Genomic DNA, 20,331 nt, shown 5'->3' with positions numbered 1-20,331 from the left:
ATATTGTAAAATTCAAAATTGGCATTAATGTGGGTCCAAAGAAGAATTGTAGATGAAAATGGACTTAAAATGGAGCAGCGTGGGGATCAATGGGTGAATGATATATGGGGACAGTGGCAGATGCTCATTAGTAGACAAATATAAAATGAGGGTATGGAGGAGGGTAGCTAGCCCTGACGGAAAGGCGAATGGCAGTGGATGAGCTGGGGAATTATTTTGAAGTGAACTATTGTCTGTCCCCATTAATGTAGAATTATTTACTTGGTAAACAATTTTCTGTGGAAATTGATTTAGTCTTTGAGCCTTTTCTATGTGGTTTTAAACATAGAAGTTTTACTTTTATTTCAAGGGAATAAAAATGTCTCTTATGACAGTGACCTGACACTGAATCATAGAAAGGTAGGGCTGGAAGGGACTTGAGGTCATCTAGTCCATTCATCCACACTCAGACAAGAATAAGTGTACCTAGACCATCCCTGACAGATGTTTGTCTATCCTGTTCCCTTGCTTAACTATCCCTATAGTTAGAATTTTTCCCTAATATCTAACTGAATTCTCCCTTGCTGCAAACTAAACTAAATGCTTCCTGAACTATTATATGAATGCAACGTACTTTGGCATTCCAATGGGTAAATTTTTCAGTTACTGGAACATTTTCGATCCAATAATAAAGTGCAGTGAACCTAATTTTGATACTTTCTTCCCTAACCCTTGCACAGCCTCATGTACTCGCCTCTCGTTGCACCCTCCATCTCCTCTTCCTTCCCCACAGGTTCCCAAAATACCAAGTATATCCTTCTGCTAGGTCCTATCACATCATGTGCTTTCTTCACTAGTTTCTCCTTCATATCCTAGACAATACCCAATATCTCTAGGTGAGACCTAGATGGGTAAGGATTGTATTTTTGGAAAACTGTTGACCAGGATAATCTTGAATACATTTCACATTACATTTTGAAAGTTAGTAAATATTCCTTGTAAATTGACTAGTTAATCAACAATGTTTGAAGCAATAGTATACCTAGTTATAATCAATTTGTTGATTAACTACCTCGATGTCAGCAGCATTGACACCTAAGTATCATTGTCAGCTTGAATTATAATGTGCCAAAAAATCTGTTCAGATTTCAGCTGGTTTTACGTGAAATGCAAAATGCAGTTAAAATCAGCAGAAGAGAATGGACCTCCTGGTTGGATGGAGTACCTACAGGAACTGTCAGGGGAGCATTAAAAGTTTGTAGCAGGTCCTGCCAGTAAAATAGGATACATTTTTAGAAACTGGAGATCTTGTAGGGCAAAACCTAGTCCCAAAGGAGACATAAGCCTTTGTCGTCTTCCTTTCTTTTATAAATGAGATGCACTTCCAGTTACATTAATAACTGTGGAGGTGGAATCCACCTTTAGAACAACATTTCCGACACTGCTGGCTCAACACCATTAAGTCTTTGTGTTTTAGTGACTTGGAAGTTTCTTTGCAGCTTTATCAAGTCCTCATAGAAGTGCTATGGAGAAAATTGCCCTTGCATCATATTAATGATCCATAAAAAGTCCCTGAATTTGGTCCTTTTATCTGATCAGAAACTTTGCAGTCTAAGAAGTCTGTCTCTGCTGAGATTTGAACAGAAGAGAAAACCCTCTGATCCTAAAGCATTTCATCCCTCTCACTTCAGCTAAAAGGCTTTAATATCTGAGCATTATCATGCCTAACCTCTAGGCACCTAGAAAATCACTGAGATTCACATAGTCTGAGTTAAGCACCTAGGCTGAAAGATATGAGGGAGGTCCTCCTTTGCTCTGCTCCCTCCCAACCTCTCATGGGCCATTTTATGTAATCTCGTCTATAGGGACCCAGACCGGCAGGTGAGCTCTGAAGGTATTTACGGGAGTGAGCCCCACAGGAGAATTAGGCACAGGATCACTTATCTTCCCCCAGTTCATGCACTGCTCTGGGGCTTTAGACGCCTGAATGCCTGGTGTGGGGCGTAGTGCACATGCCCAGTTACAAATAGGAACCTCGGAATCTTTGACTGCAAAAGGCAGGTGCCAAGTGAGCGTACACATCTCAGTGTTTAGTGGTAGCTGAGTGGGGGCTTTGAGAATCCTAGTGGGACCTGACTCTGGGACTTAGGCAACTAACTGCCACTTAGGTGTCTAAGTTCTTCTTAGTTATTCAGAAACTGATAGATGGTGATATCTCGCAGTATGAGATACCTGCACGATTACCCATCCTGCTCAACCTGTATTATATGCTTCTCTAAAAATACTGTGTCAGCCATGGCTGCAGCCCAGCTAACACAAAAGCCAAGGGGCAGCCCCAGAATTTTCTGAAAAAGTGCATGCATGGGCAGCATTAGCGGGTACGTGAACTGCAAACTGAGAAGACACCCCTGCATTCAGAATCCCAGTTCCCTCACAGAACATGGGCAGCTTCAAAGACCTGAAGCCTGGTGGCCTTGAAAAACATGTTCTTTCAGACCCAGTGTAATGTCTAATGGCAGGGATACTACCCCTACGACTACAAGACCATTTGAAGTAGTAACAGTTTAACAGGAATAATTTTTAATAGTGTAAATTCTTTATAATTGAATCTAGTACAAAGAGAAAAGAAATACTCTAGAAATCAGTAGACATGTGGAAACCATTTCCTGATTACACTAGTCATAAGGTGTAAAAGGTTGCATCCCTGCTCCAAATTCATTTGCTGCGTATAGAAATTTGCAAGGTCAAACAAAATGGTACTATGAGACATCCTAGCCTTTGTATATGGGTGGATGTGGTTTCTGCAATATAAACTCTTTTCATTTTGTTATGACTGCATTTAATTACTTGTTCATGCAGTTATTAACAGCTCAAATGGAAAATCCTTTACTAATTGCATCGCATGCACAAATGCCTAATTGCTGCTAGATAAGTCATTACTCAGACTGGGAGAATAAAAGTGCTGGCACTGTGTCCTCTTCTGCCTTTACATACAAACTTCTGGTCCTCATTGAGCTCTGACTATTTTCTTTCCCACCCCTGAATAAACACTGGGCTCTCTTCTTCCCATCAGCTCCCACATATGGCCACATTTCAGCAAAGCACCAGAGCACATGCTTTGCTGAATAGGGATGGGATTACTCAGGTGTTCAATTGGTTTGCTCAAGAGAGGCCTCTGTTCTGGAAATACAACACAAATCTAGTTATAAAAAAACCCACCTTTTTAAAAATAACGTTAAGGCTGCCTAGGTAAAAACTCAAACATTAGGACACACTAGAACAAAGGTTACACTGTGGTATAGTTTACCTACATGCCATTTCTCAAAGAACATATAATTTTTTTCCTGCAATGTTAGACACACAATTATTTTATAATTCTTGTATTCTTACACTGCTTTCATTGTTGTGGTCCAGTATATCTTTACTGACACTTTATTATATAATTTCTCTCAGAGGTATTGTATTGTAGTAATGTCCACAGCATGCATGTACTGTGTGCTTTCTTTTTCAGTATGAGGTAGTATTCTGTGCTTAACTACAGAAACTTCATTAGCACAATGAGAAAGAAAGCATTATATAAAATATTGCTATGGAGCACTGGATTCATTGTACATTCATTCCTTCAAAATATATAGTTGTCTAATAAACTGGCTGCATAATCCAAGACAATATTACTTGATTTTGTGATTCATGGTTTACTAAGTTGTTATGAAGAAATGAGGAAGATGAGTTGGTTTACACATTATGATATCCTGAAACGATAGCCTGCATATGTTTATTAACTTATGAGACTTTTTCTTCTGGAAGACAATAAGAGACTATTGCTTCCTACTGAAATCAAAATCTTTACTTTTGTCTAAACAATCTTTTTATTATATTATTATGAAAAAATTAGATAACGAGTTTCTGCTCTAAAAACATATTGAGACAAATGGACATATGGTGAAAGGGCTTAAACTTTTTTTCAGGTTTCTGACAGCCCTCTCTCCTGAGGAGGTGCATCCTTTTACTAAAATGCTTTTTTACAATTGTTTTTCCTATAAATAAATTGTTCTCAGTAGAGAGGATTTTAAGGAGCTGACATTGTGCCTGGTGTAATGCAGTGAAATGTAACCATTAGTATATTGCTTTATCATAGTTAAGTCTGAAATGTGCAATAAAGCAGAACTCTTCTTTAAACTTCTCTTCTAAGATGGCCGCATTCATTTAGGACCTGAAGAAAGTGGCAGAACCCATGAAGTTTTAGGCCCTGATTTTGCAGTTCTTAAGCAAAACTGTTCCTGAGTAAGGATTGCAAGAACAGGTCCTTAAGTGGAGAAAAAGTAAACTGATATATGTCTCTCTGACTAAGATAGAGAGAGAGATTCACTCAGCTAAATTTACTGGCAGTTCATGCCAGCATACAAAGTAACCAAATTGCCTGGAGACAGAGATATCACCAGAGGACCCATCTCTGGATGCGTAAAACAGTCACAACTCCACTTGTTTGAACGAAAGGGCAGAGGTTCCCTAACTCTGTGCCAACATCTGAAAATGGGATGTGGCCAAGGTAGTCAGAGAGTGAACTGATGCAGTGGATTTCTAAAGTAGGTCCAGTTGCCAGAGTTCCAACGGGGTGCTGACACAGCTTTCCTCTTCCCTATGCCAGTTCTGCTGTATTTAGCTCCTCAAATGCAAGTGATTATTTATACGTAAATCCACATCATCTTTTTTCTGAAACTTACATTACTCTGCGTTTTACAGTGCAATAGTATTCATCCCCTCTCACTGCCAAGTACTTTGACAAATTAAAGATTTGTAATATAAAATTAATACACAAAAGCACAACCTCATGTAATTTAAGGTTGCTCTCTCTATAACATACCTAACACAAAATGACAAAAGCAAGAAATGAACATTTAAAGCATCTAACATGGCATGATGTTTACTCCTCCGCCCAGCGGGAGATGTCTCACTGCTCAAACAGCCAACAAAGAACACAGCACAACCTTCTCTGTGCCCCAGCCTTTCTCCCTATGATCTGTTCTGTACAGCTCTGGAAAATCACTCATGATTGAGAAAACAAAGATCTGTGTACAGTTGTACAGAACTCCTGATCCAACAGCTACTGCATTTCAACAGACCCTATTAATCACAAAGCATGGTAACTGTTTTGGGGTTTTTTTGTTTGTTAAAATAATAATTACATAACACCAGAGACCTCAACCCATCTTAAATTAGAGGGGCTAAACAAATCATGACACTCAGAATGTGAACATTTTTAGAGTGGGGCAATTTTGTTATTGATTATAACTTGGGAACTAACATTTTCTTGAAACTCCTCAAAATTCAGATTTACTCAGAGATGAAAATAGGGGGAAGATACACTGCGTTTTTCATATACAACAAAGACCTTGAACTTTGGGTTTAGTGGCAGAACCAAGTACAATCCTAACTATGATGGCACAACACGGACCCTACAATATATGTAACAAAAATAATATGGTAAGTAATATATAGTCAGATTCTGCTACACTTTCTTCCACTGAGTAATAATTTAAAGAACAATAGCTGCCATTTAATGGACCACTACAGTAAAGATGGTATAGGTAAAAGGAACATGATTTCAGTAGGACTGCTCACAGAACAATGTGTGTAAGAGTGACAGAATCTGGCCTTGTATTAATCTGTATATTTCATTACAATTTGTGGAACAATTGGCAGTGATAGGCGAGGTGTACTGCAGCACAATAAAGGACAAATTTCTTCTAGCTATCTTCAAATTTCTCTTAGGAGACACTGTAAACAGACAATTTCTATATTGAGCATCTGAATGTCAATTTAAAGGTTTTTTTTCTTTTTAGTGCTGATCAAAATTTCAACAGTATTGTTTACTTCATCATGTGGAAGTTGTATCCAAACCTTTGCATATATCACTTAAAATGTACGTGGAATGTTCAAAATTATTTGAAAGAAAAAATAATTAAACATGCCAAAAGAGACAATGAGTAAAAGCATATAAAAAGAATTCAATAAAAATTAAACACATGCTACTAACCAATAATTACCTCCTTAACATTTTTTCCTAGCCATTAATGAGGGCCAGAGGAGTTGAACCTGGTCATTACTTGTAAGAGCATGCTTGATCTGGATTGTTGTAACATTTGTAAATATAAAAATTATCTATTGCTGAGCTGAAAAGTTCAGCTCCAAATTGATATAGGAATATAAGGAGACAAAGCACTCTAGTGGTAAGTGCAGGAGACTTGGAGCTGAGATTTTGTTTTCATTCTTTGTTCTACCACTGACAATCTGTGTGACCTTGCACAAGTCACATAACCCTTGTTGCTCTAGTTTCCATCATGGGTATAATATTCTTTACCACTAGATCTGTGCATAGAAGAGTAATCCATTTCATGGAGAATTTCAATATTATGGCATTTGGTTTAATTCTGATTCAGAATGAAAACCAGATTCCAAAATTCCCCACAAAAGGGTATGGAGCCCTATCTTTGGGGCAGTCCACCTGGCAGGTTGTCATGGAGCTAGGCACCTTGCATCTTTGAAACCCTAGAAATCCAGGATGCAAAGGAACTGTGAGACTGGGGGGTAGACTCCCAAGGCTTCTGGGCTCTCTGCACCATATCTGCCTGGATTGTTGAGGAGCTGGGAGGGTGGATAGACACATTGGGTAGACAAGCTTTCATCAGAACTTTAAAATCTACCCCTCTCTGAAACATTGCAATTGCAACAAACTGGCAAATTTCTACAACAACAACAAGTTTCATTGGAATTTTCCCAATTAGCATTTCCACATTTGCAAAGGACTTTGTTACTCTTAGAAGTAAAATATATTATACAGTGCAACAAAACACTTAATCAGATGCTTAACTTTAGCTATCTACTTATGTCCATGACTATCTGGCAAAGTACTTAAGGACATGGATAAGTCTCTCGAAGTCAGTGGGAATTCATTCCATTTTTAATTCCATTACCTGCTTAAATGCTTTGCAGAATGAGGGCCCCAGAGAATAAAGTTGTAGAGACCACTATAGGTAAGGCTACATAAGCACATTCATTCTAATGCCCTGTTTTAAATCACTTATAACTTTCCAACATTTGTCTAGTGAGCTGAAAAATTTCATTCTTTCTCTATGCATGAAGCTGAACTTTGAGAAGTTTGAACCAAACAATTTTGCCATATTTGAATAAAAAGGAGAGTGGAAAGATATTCTCCTGATTTTTTTTTAAAAAAGTTTGCAACTTTTTAAAATCCCTATAGGCAATCATTTCGTACAGCATCTGACTCTGAACTCCTTTTCTGAAATACCTTCTCTTTACCCATCCTAAATTGGGAGCTTATCATGGGGTGTGTATGCCCCTTCTGCCATGGTCACTAGGAGGCTAGCCGGTAAGCTAGCTAGATGAGAGGAGAGGTACAGCTGCCAGAAAGGACACTAAACCTTTAAGGAGGGAACTAGATTCAAGGCATCTGAAGCTAAGAGTTTAGTAACTTTTCTTTATTTAAAAAACAAGCCAACTAAGGGGAATCACAGTCTCTTCTCATTAAGGTAGTGCAAAGATTTCCTTCTTAGGAAGAATTCTCCTCTGAAATGACACTCTCATGGCTGGATAAGGAAGCAAAAGGTGGCTGTGATTCACTCAAATGCCAAATGCAGCAAGCCCAGATGGGATTTCTTATGTTACCACTCACGCCTACAGAAAAACTCTTTAACCTTGTTGCCTCAGATACAGACATTTGTCTATGCCAATGGCAATTGCCAAATGTATTGGAGTTTAGCAGCAGAATCTCTTGTACACCCAGGCACCTCTGCATAAGTGTTACATATATTTTAAAAATCACCAGCCGAATTCCTACAGAGTATCAAGTTCAGTCAGGAAGTGGAGTTTCATTGGCCTATATTTTATATTATTGTGTAAAATACTTCTCTTTTTTAATGTATTTCCTTCTATTGCCTTCTGTCTTATAAAACATTGATGCCAAACTGTCAAATGTCATTGATTTACCAAAATGAAAACTCCTGAACTTGCAAACCTGAACACACTGAATATAAAGCTGGTCAATGTCATAGTCCAAACCTGTATGCTTAAATGTCTGCTACTGCATTTTTAAAAGAATTTGAAGTAAGGTCATTTTACTCAGTTTACTAAAGACATTTGGCCAAAGCTTGTACTCAGTTTACCATGGATTCTGTAATAGCAAACAAGCCCCTGAAAGCAAATAAAGGTGTGTGGGTATAAGCAAGAGAATGTGAGCCGGCTGTTAGTTTTTTATTTAATTCCATGCAGTCATGAAAGCATCAATTATTCTAAACAGAATGCAGGAGGGATACCCATAAGATCCTAATCCCTTAGATGTTTTCAATTGCCAACTTCTCTCCCCAAAATCCTGCATCAGACCAACCTTGTATGTGGGGGACATTCAAATATAGAAGTGACTTTTGCAGCATGACCCTCCACCCATCTTTAGTCTGGAGCTACAAACTCATGAAGAAAGTGCATAATATAGAAGATAATTTTCAAGACACAGTCCTCCAGCTCTCATATGTGTCTATGTAAATATCTGTTGCTACCCTTTAAACCCGTTTATATTAAAAGCAAAAGTACTATAACAGATTAAATAGTAATCTGTACCACAAAGTAATTGTAAAAATGTGGCATATATATTTACATTTTTTAAAAAAATATTGGCCCCAGCTTCAAAGACGACTAAAACAAATTTGATCAGTGACATTTCTTAATCCTAACATAATCATTAAATAAGAAGAAGAATATTTGGCATTTTCATAGCATTTTTCATCCTTGGGAGCTTTCATATCCATTACAAAGGTGGGTAAGTTATTATTGTCATTTTACAAATGAGGAAAATGAAACAGAGTGATTAAATGACTTGATTAAGGTTACACAGTTAATCAGTGGCAAACTGGGGAACAGACCTACAGACTCCCAGTGTCAAATCTTTTTGCTCTAACCTCTAGACAAGCTGCATCATATTCTTACTATGAGAGTTTAGAACTGTTAGATGTTCTAAACTGAACTTGGGTCATGGACTTTCATTCCAATAATAGAAGAGTATAACAACCAACTAGGTAAAATATCATGCCATTGAATATAAGGTCAAATTTTGATGGGAATTTTTCCTTACATTTTTAGACACAATATTGAGCTTTTGGAATTCAAATAAAAAAATAACAAAGTATTTATGAGGGGCCTCTTACTGCCTCCAGAAACTAGTTTCTCTAGAGAATGGTGCTGCAGCTCCTGTGTAGGTTAATGAAAGTATCCATGGATAGTGTAGTGTACATAATTTGAACATATGTAAAGCAGAATCCTATTTCAAATAAGAGGCCCTCACGCATGAAGTGAAGCTGATTGGATTGGAAGTTGCTGTGTGTACTGCATCTTGACTCAAGGGTCTATATAATTTTCTTCATCAAAAGCTAAAAGGAATGTAGCTCATCTACAAATCATTTACATAAATTTTCATTGTATACTGGTTTTTTTAGGCATGTAGTAAAACCACTTTAAATTACAAGTTTGGATACTCGAGGAATATATTACACACACTGTGAGGTGATGTTTTGCTGTGTTGCCTTTGCCTGCTTCTTTCCAGTCAAAATGATTGATACCTTTAGTAACTAAGCTACCAGCATTATGATATAAACTACAATTATTCCATTTCATCTGTCCAAGGTATTGTCTTGACACTAACTGTACTTCTTTCCAAGGTTAATCTAGTATTTTTTTTCATTTGTTTGCAACTCATAGCATTGGCTGTCCTCTTAGCACATCTTCTGAGTGAATCAAACATAACGTGTTTGTCACTTCCAGAAACAGTCAGGGTAGCTTTCTGATATGGTACATTCAATAATGTGGATGCTATCGGGTGTAACTGCTGGTATTTCCGTTTATGTCAAGTATAGAAAGTCAGGCATCCTGACATACAGTGGTACTTACAGTACAAACACGTTTATTATGATTAAGGCTATGATTATGTCACGGAGATCACAGAATCTGTGACTTCCATGAACCTCCATGACATTTTCTGCCCTGGGGCTGGAGCTCCCAGCCTTCCCCCCATCACTCAGCTTTCAGCTACCATGGGGATGAGGCAACCCCACAGCAGCCCAGCCCCCATGGGTACCAAAGATAAAAATATCTCTCTACTCAACCTCAATTGTACCAGTACCTGCCTCTGGTACTATAACATCTATGGCTGTTCCTCTTTCTACACCTCAGGGCTCTTCTCCACTGGAAGAGTTTTATTCATCTTCATTCTCTACTCTGCATGGTAGTAGGCACCCTTCTTTGAGAAGGTCTCCCCCCCCCCAGACTGATTTCTGGGAGTGCCCATGGATAAAGTCCCTCTTTCCACAGATCCCATGGTCCAGAGTGATCACACAGTTCTTGGTTCCCACCTTTGTGACACCATGTGCCCTTCCCTTATGGGGCACAGGCCTGGCCCTAATAGTTTCCATGAAACCTCAGCCTATGTCATCTGCTCCATATCTGACAACTTCAGAATAAGGTCATTTCCTCCTGCATTAAGGTCATTTCCTCCTTCCTGATAGGAAGTCCCAATCATCCCTTCAGGAGCTACTTCAGTCTGATGAACAAGAACCTCTTAGCGAGGAGGAAGACCTCATGGAGGAATATGAGGATCAGCCTATTCCTCATGCCATATAATCATCAACTGACAAGGCCATGATTACATCTAACACACCCATGATAGATTATTTCAGGGCCTTCCAGCATCTCTTTACAAGAATAACAGACATTTTGGAAAAAGAAAAGGAGTACTTGTGGCACCTTAGAGACTAACCAATTTATTTGAGCATAAGCTTTCGTGAGCTACAGCTCACTTCATCGGATGCATACTGTGGAAAATGTAGAAGATCTTTTTATACACACAAAGCATGAAAAAATACCTCCCCGCTCCCCACTCTCCTGCTGGTAATAGCTTATCTAAAGTGATCACTCTCCTTACAATGTGTATGATAATCAAGTTGGGCCATTTCCAGCACAAATCCAGGGTTTAACAAGAACTTCGGGGGCGCGGGGGTAGGAAAAAACAAGGGGAAATAGGTTACCTTGCATAATGACTTAGCCACTCCCAGTCTCTATTCAAGCCTAAGTTAATTGTATCCAATTTGCAAATGAATTCCAATTCAACAGTTTCTCGCTGGAGTCTGGATTTGAAGTTTTTTTGTTGTAATATCGCAACTTTCATGTCTGTAATTGCGTGACCGAGAGATTGAAGTGTTCTCCGACTGGTTTATGAATGTTATAATTCTTGACATCTGATTTGTGTCCATTTATTCTTTTACGTAGAGACTGTCCAGTTTGACCAATGTACATGGCAGAGGGGCATTGCTGGCACATGATGGCATATATCACATTGGTAGATGTGCAGGTGAACGAGCCTCTGATAGTGTGGCTGATGTTATTAGACCCTGTGATGGTCAAACGTGCAAACGTGGGGGGGGGTGAGAAAACCTGGATTTGTGCTGGAAATGGCCCAACTTGATTATCATACACATTGTAAGGAGAGTGATCACTTTAGATAAGCTATTACCAGCAGGAGAGTGGGGTGGGGGGAGATATTTTTTTCATGCTTTGTGTGTATAAAAAGATCTTCTACACTTTCCACTGAATGTATCTGATGAAGTGAGCTGTAGCTCACGAAAGCTTATGCTCAAATAAATTGGTTAGTCTCTAAGATGCCACAAGTACTCCTTTTCTTTTTGCGAATACAGACTAACACGGCTGTTACTCTGAAACCAGACATTTTGGAGATCTCCTGGAGGTCATTCAGGAGAGGTCTCCTAAATTATTTGACATTTTACACCTGGTGTCCCAAGGTCATCTAGCCAGACCCAGCCAAAGATCCCTGTCTATTTGAGCCACATCTAAGAGGTCTGATTGCAGGTACCAAGTTCTGTCTAAGGGATTAGAATAGTCATTTTAGATATCTAGCACCTGGGTCTTCGATTATAACAGCCACTCATGAAAAATCTAAGTTTCCCAGGCCCCCTAGAGCTACACCCAGATATAAGGAGCCCACAGTGATGAATCTTCTGGGGGGAAAAGTTTATTCATCTGCCAGTTTGCACATTTGAATAGCCAATTACCAATCTTTACTGGCTAAGTATGACTTTTCTGCAAAGTGTTAACAGTAGTCTGAGAGACCAGAAATGTATTGAAAGCAGTGGTTACAGAAGGCTAATTGATGGCAAAGACAGCTCCACATGTTTTGTTGGATACATCTGATGCTGAACCATCATAGAGGAGACATGGGGGGTATTCAGGGTTCATATGTAGCCCCAACAGACACAGCTGGTTACGGGAATCTGGGCTCATGTACATGAAGATGTGTGTGGACAAAAAAATCTTGAAAAACTCAAGTTACTGTAAAGTAAGTAAGCACTCTTTACATCCTCCATAATTTGCAATATTACAATGCATTTATTAGAGAGTATCAAATTATGAAGAGTAAGTAGAACAATTAATTATAATGGAAAGAAAATATTTGTTATTACCCAGAGTAAAATAATTCAGGCAATGTGTGTCTGGAAAATGTAGAACTTGGTAATTACAGCAAAACTTCTTTAATAGGAAAATATTTGTTACACACACAAAATAAAATCTAGTTAAACTTGTCTGTGCATTTACCAATGCAGGAACTTTAATTAAAGTAGTTCACATTTGCAGTAAGCGGTTTCTTATTTAACTGGAATATTTTCAAAGTCACTGTCACGGTTCCTCCCCCACTCTGAACTCTAGGGTACAGATGTGGGGACCTGCATGAAAAACCTCCTAAGCTTATCTTTACCAGCTTAGGTCAAAACTTCCCCAAGGTACAAAATATTACCCCCGTTATCCTTGGACTGGCCGCTACCACCACCAAACTAATACTGGTTACTGGGGAAGAGCTGTTTGGACGCGTCCTTCCCCCCAAAATACTTCCCAAAACCTTGCACCCCACTTCCTGGACAAGGTTTGGTAAAAAGCCTCACCAATTTGCATAGGTGACCACAGACCCAAACCCTTGGATCTGAAAACAATGAAAAAGCATTCAGTGTTTTACAAGAAGACTTTTAATAAAAAATAGAAGTAAATAGAAATAAAGAAATCCCCCCTGTAAAATCAGGATGGTAGATATCTTACAGGGTAATTAGATTCAAAAACATAGAGAACCCCTCTAGGCAAAACCTTAAGTTACAAAAAAGATACACAGACAGAAATAGTTATTCTATTCAGCACAATTCTTTTCTCAGCCATTTAAAGAAATCATAATCTAACACATACCTAGCTAGATTACTTACTAAAAGTTCTAAGACTCCATTCCTGTTCTGTCCCCGGCCAAGACGACTACAGACAGACGCAGACCCTTTGTTTCTCTCCCTCCTCCCAGCTTTTGAAAGTATCTTGTCTCCTCATTGGTCATTTTGGTCAGGTGCCAGCGAGGTTACCTTTAGCTTCTTAACCCTTTACAGGTGAGAGGAGCTTTCCCCTGGCCAGGAGGGATTTCAAAGGGGTTTACCCTTCCCTTTATTTTTATGACAGCACCCCATTGGGGATTTAGGTACCCACTTCCTGTTGACTTTCAATGGAAGTTAGATGCCTAAATTCCCTTTGTGCCTCTGAAAATCTCTCCAAATTACTCCAGATCAATAAATTACTTGGCCACGTTTGCTTTGTTCATGTGTTTGTTACGTTCATCAAGGAGTTAAGATCAAATTAGTGTAAAGTTTTTGGTAGGTTGTTTATCTTTTTTACATTTTCTTCCAGGCTAATGGTAAACATTTTCAAAAATGTCTAAGTCCCAGGATTTAAGAGCCTAAGGTTCAGATTTTTTTAAAGCAGTTTAGGCACATTAGCAGGCAGATGTTTTCAAAGACTCAGCTCAGGCACCCCTGGTTCCCATGCCTGTGGTGAGTTCTTGCATGAGGAAGGTCAGATGCAGACCACTGATAGGGAGGGGCAGCACAGCACACACACAAGACAGCCAGGGGCAAAGGGAAACAGAATGAGTGTGAGAGAGAAAGAAAAGTAATTTTGGCTGCTATGACATGGGCTAATTAAAGTGTCTGACCTGGCTCAGGGGCCTAAATCCCAGAAGGTGTTCATGGCTGAGGAAAGGGAGGCATCTCTCTCTGTCCTGTCAGCCACGTGCACCTAATCAGCAACAGTTGGCTAGCTTAGATGGTTCCCAACTCAGCTCACCAGGTTCTGAAAATCCCTTTCTTAGGTGCTTAACTATCCTCACATACTCTATAGGGAGGCTAAATTTGGGGCTGAAAACTTCTTGATGAAGAGGGCGATCTAGGGGTTAGGCATAGCTCAGCTGAGCAATGCCTAAATCCTTTAAAAAATCTGGCCTGAAGCACGTAAGGATATGTCTACACCAGAATAAAAGCATGGGCATGGCAGGCCCAGGTTAGCTGATTTGGGCTTATGGGGCTTGGGCTTTGGGACTAACATTGCTGTGTAGATATTTGGGCTTGGGCTGGAGCCTGGGCTCTGGGACCCGCCCACTTCTCAGGGTCCCACAACTCGGGCTCCAGTCTGAGCCCAAACATTTACACAGAAATTTTACAGGCCTGCAGCCAAAAAGGAGTTGTGGGGGTCACCACATTATTGGATGGGGAGTTGCAGTACTGCTATCCTTACTTCTGCGCTGCTGGTGGTGGTGGCGTTACCTTCAGAGGTGGGCAGCTGGAGAGTGGCAGTTGGTGGCTGGGAGCCCAGCTCTAGAGGCAGAGCCACTGCCAACAGCCACGCAGAAGGATGGCATGGGATGTTATTGTCACCCTTCCTTCCGTGCTGCTGCTGGCAGCCAACAGCTGCCGTTCTCCAGCTCTGAAGGCAACACAGAAGTGAGGGTGGCCCCATAAAATACCATGGCCTCCCTAAAACAACCTTGCAACTTCCTTTTGGGTCAGAACCCCCAATTTGAAAAACGCTGGTCTCCCCTGTCAAATCTGTACAGTCTAGGGTAAAAGCACACAAAATATCAGATTTCGCAGAGGGAGACCAGATTTCACAGTCCGTGACTTGTTTTTCATGGCCGTGAATTTGGTAGGGCCCTAATTATGGCAAGACTTTAATGGTACCTACAGGTAATGACGAACACTGTTATTGTGGGTGTCAAGTTTCCCTTCCCACTCTGAACTCTAGGGTACAGATGTGGGGACCTGCATGAAAGACCCCCTAAGCTTATTCTTACCAGCTTAGGTTAAAAGCTGCCACCACCAAAGTGTTACACAAAGAACAGGGAAAGAGCCCACTTGGAAACGTCTTCCCCCAAAATATCCCCCCAACCACTACACCCCCTTTCCTGGGGAAGGCTTGATAAAAATCCTCACCAATTTGCATAGGTGAACACAGACCCAAACCCTTGGATCTTAAGAACAATGAAAAAGCAATCAGGTTCTTAAAAGAAGAATTTTAATTGAAGAAAAAAAGTAAAATAATCACCTCTGTAAAATCAGGATGGTAAATACCTTACAGGGTAATCAGATTCAAAACATAGAGAATCCCTCTAGGCAAAACCTTAAGTTACAAAAAGATACAAAAACAGGAATATACATTCCGTTCAGCACAACTTATTTTAACAGCCATTTAAACAAAGCAGAATCTAATGCACATCTAACTAGATTGCTTACTAATTCTTTACAGGAGTTTTGCATTCCTGCTCTGGTCCCAGCAAAAGCATCACACAGACAGAGAGAACCCTTTGTTTTTCCCCCACTCCAGCTTTGAAAGTATCTTGTCTCCCCATTGGTCATTTTGGTCAGGTGCCAGCTAAGTTATCTTAGCTTCTTAACCCTTTACAGGTGAAAGGGTTTTTCCTCTGGCCAGGAGGGATTTAAATGTGTTTACCCTTCCCTTTATATTTATGACAGGGGTTACTCTATAGAAGTTGAATTTAGGAACAAAACCCATAGGGATCAAAATCTTTGTACATCATCTGTTATATGGCTATGACTACACATACAGTGGCATGTAGAGTACAGACACTATATGTGTAGCTACATGCCACAGTGAAAAGCTCTAGTAGGGGGAAGGCAGGGGGGAAAAGCTCTGGTTGTTGCTTGCACCTTTCATCACTGCCTCCCCCTGCTAGAACTTTCCTCCACTGCGTCCCCCCTTCCCCACAACCTTTCCCCACTGCTGGAACCTTTCACTGTGGTATGTAAAGTCTCTGACATCAGGGATGCAGCAGGACACCACACTGCTAAAAACAGCAGTGTAGATGTGGGAGGCACTGCTAGGGCATGTAGGAGCCGTGTAGGGTATGCACCCTGTGGGTTCAGGTGTGTAGGGCACTCTCTTCTACTCACCTAAGCCATGTCTGACCATCTACACTGCTATTTATATCCATGCTAACTGGGGATCTAGGGTCTGTACTCTACTCACTGCAGTAAGTGTAGATGTAGCTTATGTTTAATATACCCGCTCTTGTTAAAAGTGCTTTAAGATAGATAAGTGTCCAATAATTGTATTGAATATTTTGGAACAGCTGGAATATTCCTCTTCCAACTCTCTTTCCCTGAATAAGGATGAACCCAGAAGACAGAGGATACCAAAACTTTTGTGGGGAGCCTTTGCTTTGAGACTCATGACATTTTGGAGTCAGGGTGAACCAAAAATAAACTGAGCAGCTGCTGGCAAATTTTTGACAGTGTTAAATATGCTTTGATAACAAAGCTGTGGGAACTGCCTGTTCAAGACTTGCAGAGTGTTTAATATCTGCTTGATAAACTGGTGAGGGGGTTGATACTGTGGTAAAGTACTTTTTTCTTTTTTAAGTTTATCCACTGAAGTGCTTCTTTCAGCTTTATGTGTGGATGTTTATTTAGATGAGATTATAAACTTTGGCGGAAACACGTTCTCTAGTGATTCATCTTATGTTCCCATAAAATGTCATGCATTACATTGGAGTAGTGTAAATGTTATGTTCTGGTTTGGGGACCTGGCTGGCTTTGCCGTTGATGTCTAGTTGACAATATGGTTTATCCTTTAATGTTTGAATTGCATTTTTCTCATTTCCTCTAAGACACAGAGGCAATTGGCAGTAAGATGGTTTAGGAGAGAGAAAAATAAACTCTAAAATCAATTCTAAAGTTTCATCTAAGAATGCAGATGGTAGAGTTGCAAGATTTGCTCCCTTTAAGCTTGTTCTGAAATTCTGTGTGTGTGTGTGTGTGTATACACACACACGAATGGATGGATTTACTCTTCTTTACAGGAACAGCTAAGTCTCTTGCGCATTCAGATTCTCCCATAGTTGGAAGTGTTGTGCTTTGGGCTTTTGGTGCTACTAAAATAGAAATAGCAGCTAGCCATGACATCTAAATTCCCCATGATTCCATGGGCTTAGTGTGCGCTTATCTCTACTTTTTAACGTGCGTTTTTAGGAGGGGTAGGTATTTGCTATTTATTAGATCAATGTAGCTTGAATGACTTCAAGGACTGAGAACTGTTCTCATGTTGTTAGACATTTTGATGCTTCCCAAAAGTTATTTTTACCCAAATATAAATATTACACAAAGGTTACACTTAAAATTAAGGTTTGTGAATTTCTAAAAATAGAGATTGTTTTCCATTGATTCTGTAAAGTTCAGAAAGAAAGTTGCATGTATTGTAATTTCTATAAGCTTGGACAATTGTTTCACTCAATCCAATATACTGAGTTAAGGAATTCTCCTTTCATTCACAACAGTTAGACACTGGTATCACTCCATTAACTTCAGTGGAGTTGCTCCTGATTTACACCAGTGTAATCTGGAGGACAATATCTCACAAGTGTTTCACATGTCATCCACAATGCCTTTTATTGTTGCATTTATTTAGTATATTTATTAATCAATTATTTATTCATTTTTATAGATAAAAAAAATCAACAGGAATTTTCCCGTAAACCAGCAGGTAAGAAAGAGAAACATTTGGAAAATTAATAATTTGCATAGCATCTGTGTTGGAATTGTTTTGTTGCTCTGTTTTGTTTTGTTTTTTTTCAGAGAAGATAGGGATGCTAGCTCTTAATCGGCTTCCTTTACACTAGATCATTGAAATGAAGGGATGTTGAGGTGTTCAAGAAAAGAAGGATTTTGTCCATTGTTTCCAAAATGCATCTACGTTTGTTTCTACTTTTATAATGAAAAGAGGAGTGGGATTATTATATTCTATATACTAATATATTGTGTCTTGAGAATGAAGACATTCTGAAAAATTCTCCTCTTTGGTGACACTTTAATTTTTAAAGCTGACCTGGATTTTTAAAAGAATTTTCCCTCCCTCTCACTCTTCCTAAAAGATTGTTAATCATCCACAGAAGTAGAGAATGCATTTGCACCATAAGTATCTATAAGAAATCTGTTTGCACTGAAGATGTCAATTCACCCTGAGCTTCTTCAAGAACAGCTACTGTAAAATCACTTAGTATTCAGTAGCATAAAGGCTGCTGCTGACTGATCTGAAAATAAGGAAAGACAAAATTGCTTAGTAAACAAAAGATAACTAGCAAGTTAAGGTTTTAATGATCGGGATTTTTTTTTCTGAATTCATCACTCAACTTTAATTACCAATCAACAAAAATAATACAAATATAAATAATAAATATAATGGTTCAGCAAGCTAGTACATACGTATGCAATGCTTTCTGCTATTCTGGACCTCCTGGCACCAGTGATTAGAATGGCATTTGGTTCCTCTTCATTAGAGTTTCATTGGCTTAAAAATAACTTTCTTGACTTGAGTAGCTTGTTGGGCATGCTATCTATAAAGGAGTCTGCAATTAATTCATTCTTCCCTCAGGACTTACTATAGAGAATTTCAGGGAAGACAGCCAAAATATCAATTTGAAAGGAGGTAGACAGATTAGAGAATTTCATATATAGAAAGAAAATAATTTACTGATCTATGAGGATGCAGGAATTTGGGAGATCAGTGATTTCAAAATCAGATGTCCTTCCTGGCTTGATTTGAACTGAAGATAAATATTGTGTGGTCTTAATTGAATAGTGTATATCTGTTTGGTGAGGAAAAGATTCCAGTAACACACAGATTTAGGGCTAATTTCTGTCTTCTAATATATAGCTGGCACCAGCATGAACTTCAGAGAAGGATCAAGCCATTTTGTTGTTCCATTAACCGCACGTTATTTATCTGCTAATTAAATTACAGTCTTGTGTACCTTTGTCATTGCCACATTTATTTTAGTAAAATGAGTTATTGTCTATCTGAAGTTGACTATGGGGATACAGGAACTAACTGGTTTGTTTTATGAAAGTACATTATTAATGTGCCCATGTAATAAGAAACCTTGAACTCTGAAATTGTTCTGACTGGGAAATTAGTTTGGGGGATTTTCTTAACAATATCATATTTTAGCTATAGTGATTAGCTCAAACTTTGTATATTTGTATTTGTTTAGTATGCAAACACTTTCAGGGAAATAGCTTCCTCATTTTTTATGTCCAATTAAAAACCCATGAACACGTAAGGTGCTATATAGTAAACAATAACAGAAACTAGGATAGGGCTCTAAACGGCTTACTTTAATACATGTGAACAGCTTTACACACATGAAGTCCCAATGAAGCAAATAGGTCTACTCAGGTGAGTAAAATTACACATGCTTGCCCTGAGCCCATATTGATCAGCTATTCTAATTTAAACATCTTTATCTGACTTCTATTGCAAATAAACCGGCTGACAAACAAGTTATGGAGAATATTCTATTTTACTATTACAAATAAGGAATGGCTTGTATGAGTATTTGGCTATCAAAATCAGTTGCAAAATTCAAAAATATTTGGCTGAATATATAAAGATTGTTTGAATGAGATTCAAAAAGATATTGCTGGTTTTTCCATACGGAGGCATTTACTTTCTCATCAATATCCTCCTTTGCTAAAATTTCAGCTACTAAAATAACTGACTTTATTAATTTTAGACATTATTAATGCTTCAGATGTGCATACATTAGTTGGCTTTTTCATCTATGTTGATCTGGGTGTATAGAAGCTTCATACAGAATTTTCCCTTGGCAGTGAAATTTGCAAATGTATTAGGTGTTTGTTTTTTCATAGTGCAAAAATATGGACCAAAATGTGCACTTTTTTTAAATATAGACTCTGAATCTCATCTAAAGAGACTGAGTTGATGCCACAACTTTACTTTGTAAAAACTAGAAGGGGGAGAGGGGATTGAACAGGTCATTGTCACTGAAAGTGATTAAATATATTTATATTAGACTATCATTTTATAAAAGCTATAGCTAAAATAGCATTAGCCCTTTTTGAGCTAAACAGCTAGCCAAAAATTTGGGGTCTCTTAGGTTGT

General features: G+C 38.8%; 1 protein-coding gene across 1 annotated transcript in view; it reads left to right on the top strand.

The window, feature by feature from the left end:
- The window catches only part of SNTG1 (syntrophin gamma 1), a 516,894-nt gene that overhangs the window by 394,170 nt on the left and 102,393 nt on the right, over positions 1–20,331 (top strand). The window contains exon 12 of the mRNA XM_084622009.1: positions 17,875–17,913. Within this exon, the coding sequence (XP_084478135.1) occupies positions 17,875–17,913 (39 nt within the window). The remainder of the gene's footprint in view (positions 1–17,874; positions 17,914–20,331) is intronic.

Source organism: Lepidochelys olivacea (genome assembly GCF_965140295.1).
Source record: "Lepidochelys olivacea isolate rLepOli2 genome assembly, chromosome: 2".
In the NCBI taxonomy this organism is placed as follows: Eukaryota; Metazoa; Chordata; order Testudines; family Cheloniidae; genus Lepidochelys; species Lepidochelys olivacea.
The sequence above is the reverse complement of the archived record's forward strand: the minus strand, read 5'-3'. Positions and strand labels throughout refer to the sequence as shown.